Genomic DNA, 4,604 nt, shown 5'->3' with positions numbered 1-4,604 from the left:
ATTGTTGTTTAATTTAACATCTAAATACTTAATCTAGTTTATGAAAATGGATAAACTCCTATTTATACTCATACCTTTCTTTTTTATGATTACTTGAATTTTTTTTTTCTGAAGTAATAAAACTTTTCAGCTAAAATTTCGAAATGTCTCAGTTTGATAGAAGTGAATTAGTGTTTCTTGCTGAAATGTGTTATAAAAGTTATCGTCATCAAGATGTAATTAGCTACTTGAAGGAAGTAATTAAAATGGGAACACCACTTAACTTTGAAGAAAGAAACATGATATTCTACAGTTACAGTCAGCTAATACAACCATATACCGATTCCTTTATTTCCTGTGATGATTAAAGTGTAGATGCAAAATTACAGAGGGAAATGAATCAGAAAGCAAAATCAGAAACAAACAGAATTTGTGATGAGGCTATTGAGTTGTTAGATAGTTATTGGATTAAAAGAGACAACAATATCGAGGCTGTTGCAGACTACAAGTGTTTTAGAGCAATTCAACATGAGTATATAGCTGTTACTGCATCAGGACATAAGAGGAACTTTGAAATCAGTAAAGCAATGAAGTTATTTGAGGAAGCATATGAAATTGCAAGTAAAAATCTTAGTCCTGCCCATCCACTTGTAATTTTGATTGCATTAAATTTTTCTAGTTTTCATACTTTTTTTGAGATGCATGTTGATAAAGCTCTTACTATTGCTATTGAAGCGTACGACAAAGGTTTGTCTCATCTACAAGAAATACATGAAGAATTGAAGTTTTGTGCAAATGAATTGCTAGTTGTATTAAAACAAAAAATCGATGACTTGAAACAGCTGTGAAGTTTTTGGTTTGCGTTTGATGTAAAAGGAACTTTTGTTATCATTTTTTTTTATTGATTTAGTTTAATATTGTTGGTTGTTTGGTTTCGTCTTTATTAACTTGTTTAATAAATGAAATTTGTTAAGTGAGTCTTTTGGTATTTTAACATTTAAGCTGCGTGTAAATTAAACTAAAGATTTAATAAATATAAAGCTAGATAAAGTTAGTCATCATCACAACCATTATCTTCTGAAGGTCAAAAATTAGACTTATAAGTTGTTTTGACTTGCAGTTTAAAAAAATATTTTTAAAGGTTAAAGTTACTTTTGACCTTATTTAATTTAAAACTATTTTATATCAATATGTATATTTTTAAATAAATCAAAACAATTTGTTATTATCTTTTAATTTAAATATTATATGAGCCGACAATGAACCTCAAAATTTAGTAACAATAAGATTTATAAACTTCAAAGTTTACCTCAATATCTAAAAACAGTTGATTGAATTAAAATAAATATACTATAATATAACTTAAACCATCAGAATAAGAAAGTTTTTATTATAAAATTTAAGTTGATTTCAATATATTTCTTTTAATTAAAATTATATATAGATAAAATTATTACATAGAAAATGTTACAAATTCTTCTAAATTTACAAATAGTATAAACAAAATTTTTTTGTTAAAACTCCTGTTTAGTCTCAGTCATAATCAATAACAAATTGTGAAATACAGAATCAAACACATGAAATTTTAAAAATTAACTTGAAACAATAGAAATGATAAACGCAGTAAACTTTAGCTAAAGCTGTTTTCAGCTCTGAAAATGCAAAAGATGAAAATCTGGCTTATTTTGGAACTAAACACTAAAACATGATACATTAAATAACAGTTATAGCAGTGTGAACGATTTAAACAACAAATTCAGGCTATTGAAATTGCTCAGAACGATTTAATTAATCAATCTACACACTTTTTGTTCAGATCTAAGACTTCAAATTCAAGGATGTAGCTTAAATTATTTATTATTTACACATTTTAAATTAAGTATTGTAAGATTACTTTATTGTTGTTTGTCTATTACAGATTTAACTGACTAATAAAATCGATAATTTTAATTAATTTGTTTTAATTAATATTCTTAAAAAGAACATTTTAAAAGAGTTTAATGGTTTACTTTTAGCATAATGAAGAAATAACATATAATTGTGATATTTAAGCAACGGTTTTTGATTATTTTCACTTTTTGTAGTACATAGTACTTAACATAAGCTAAATTTTTTCTTTAATTTATAATGTAAATATACAAAAAAAAATTTTCAAATTGCATCAAAAAATTTGGATTTGGATAAAAACAAAAAAAAAATGAAAATATATAAACGTGTTTCTACTCAAACAGCTTTGTACAACTTGTTTAAAAATTTAATAGAAAATAAAAAGAAAAAAAAACTTTTAACTAAAGAAACCTATTGAAATTGTATTTACTTGTAGTTAGTAAATGCTATTAAAAAAACAACTAATCTTAATTTTTGATAGAAAATTGTTTATTTATATTTGTTACTATAATTAACCCACATTAAGGTTATAAATCATACAACAATTTATTGTGAACGGCGGTAGAATCCAAGTTACGTTTTTAAGCAAAAATAAATAAAGATCCTTGGAAAACTTTAATTATGCTGAGGTTTCTTTTGAAAATTCTCATTCCGTTAAACAATATTTTACTTACTAACCAATTTGAATTAAAAACTTTTATAATCGACCGTAGACCATCAAACTTCAAATTTAAAAAAAGACAAAAGCTGCCGTTAATTTCAATGATCAAGAAAGTAATTTATTATAAAACGGTTAGAAAATTTTTTTAGTTATAATTAACGTACTATAAAAATAAACTTATAACACACATTTGCTGTATAAATATAAAACTATGATATAAAACTAGTAAATTTGTAACGTAACGATAAACTCAGATAAATAAATCAACTGTATGGCAGAGGTTTGTACATTAGAGCGTATACTTATGAAATAAGTATGAAATTTTTTATGATTTCATATAATCAGTAACACTTTTTGTATGGAAATCATTTGTCTAAATATCGCATTTTTCTGCCTATAACACATTTAAAAATTTCAGTTTAGCGACACTTATAAAGTTTTAGTACGCCTTTAAAAACTACTGATCGCGAATGCTAATCAGTAAACTGTAAAAAAGTACAAAATATAAACTTTAAACCAGAACACCATCAGTAAAGCAAAAAGATAATCATCGTCATTAACAAATAGATTTTAATAAATTTTTGATAACTCATTTCGTAATGTTTAGAAGTGTTTAAGTAAATGTTTAAAGTGGCAACCCTGATTTAAAATAAAGTTTTTTAGACCACGGAAATATTCTTACATTACATTTTAGCTTTACACTTAAACAATGACCTATATATTTTTTATGTGTTGTTTACAAACTAAAACAAAGTCTAAATATTGTATTTCATATGATTCAGTTTGATGTGTTTAATTTTAAACAACTATAACTCTCTATAGAAAAAAAAAGGTTTGAAAAGGTTGGTATACTATATAAAAGTTAAATAACATACTAAAAATTTAAAAATTAATTTGAACAATACAAGTAATTTTGTAGAAATTAATTATGTAGTCTAACTGAAAAATACTTACTATAAACAGTTTTTTTAATAACCAACAACAAAGATTTAAAAAATAGTATGCCCATAAAGGAAATATGGAAATGATATTTGTATTAAGATGTTAGTATTCTTAAATTGTTGATATCCTTTTCGAGGTATATGACTTTTAAAATGTACTAAAGCAAACCTTGCTAAAGTGCCTTTAAAAATTTTAGTACTTTGAATTATCAAAATATGTTACTACTAGTTTTTGTTTTCTGTATTTGTTGAAGATGTATTAATTATGAGGACATGTCCATTTTGCGCAGATTCATTTTTGCGCGAATCGCCACTTTTGCGCTGAGAGTCACATTCGCAAGAAGCGTTACTTTTGCAAGAGATTACGATCAGAGTTTTGGAAAGTTAATTAGTATAACTAAGTGCAAAGTGACCGCTCGAGCTAAAGTGACAACTCGTGAAAAATTGACTAATCATGCAAAAATAACTACCAGTGCAAAATACCTTTGTGCAAATTGACGCTTCGTGCAAACCCAATCATTAATGTTTACGTTAACAAATAAATCAAAAAGTAATTCTTTACATTATCTAATTTGTTGACCTAAAAAAACAAAATACATCAAACTTTACAAATTTTGAAAAGTTGAAGAATGCATTCAGGTGTTTCTTTATTTTTTCATAAATAACTTTTCTTTCGTATATGTGTCGATTTTCAGTTTAACAACTAACAAAATACAACTCAAAGAATTTTTTAAATAGTTGTTAAACATAAAGCAAGAGTTATAAAACATTGTAAAGATATTTAAACCTTGTGCTTTCAGATTTAAATCTGTAACAATATTTGATGCTATAAAAAAATGCTGAAGTTTCAAAATGCAATTCGAATTACAAATTTGAAAAATCAAAAGCATGTTACCTTAAGTAAAGTGTTTTTAGACAAAAAGTTTTATTTAAAGATCGAGTAAACTAATTAGTAGAATTTACAAAAAGACTTTTGTTCTATTACATTATAACAACTGCTACACTATGTCCTACCTATTTCAAATTAATTACTTACATAACAGTTTTAGATGTAGTTTATGTCTAGCTAACTTGTTCTTAGCAGCTGTTGGTAATTCCAATAGAAAGAACAGTACTAAATGCACAAAAAAAAATTT

General features: G+C 25.1%; 1 protein-coding gene across 1 annotated transcript; it reads left to right on the top strand.

Moving 5' to 3' along the window:
• Positions 1-374: 374 nt before the first annotated feature.
• On the top strand, positions 375-827 carry LOC145850106 (14-3-3 protein beta/alpha-like). Its single transcript, XM_082955252.1, has one exon. The coding sequence runs from the start codon at positions 375-377 to the stop codon at positions 825-827; it is 453 nt and encodes a 150-aa protein (XP_082811378.1).
• Positions 828-4,604: the final 3,777 nt, after the last annotated feature.

The sequence above is a fragment of the Thalia democratica genome, chromosome 2 (assembly GCF_965202585.1).
Source record: "Thalia democratica chromosome 2, ktThaDemo2.hap1.1, whole genome shotgun sequence".
In the NCBI taxonomy this organism is placed as follows: domain Eukaryota; kingdom Metazoa; phylum Chordata; class Thaliacea; order Salpida; family Salpidae; genus Thalia; species Thalia democratica.
This window is presented reverse-complemented; position numbering and strand designations above follow the sequence as displayed.

What these genes read in the sequence shown, in the direction of transcription:
- LOC145850106 (XM_082955252.1), top strand. Translation starts at nt 375, where the DNA reads ATGAATCAGAAAGCAAAATCAGAAACAAACAGAATTTGTGATGAGGCT.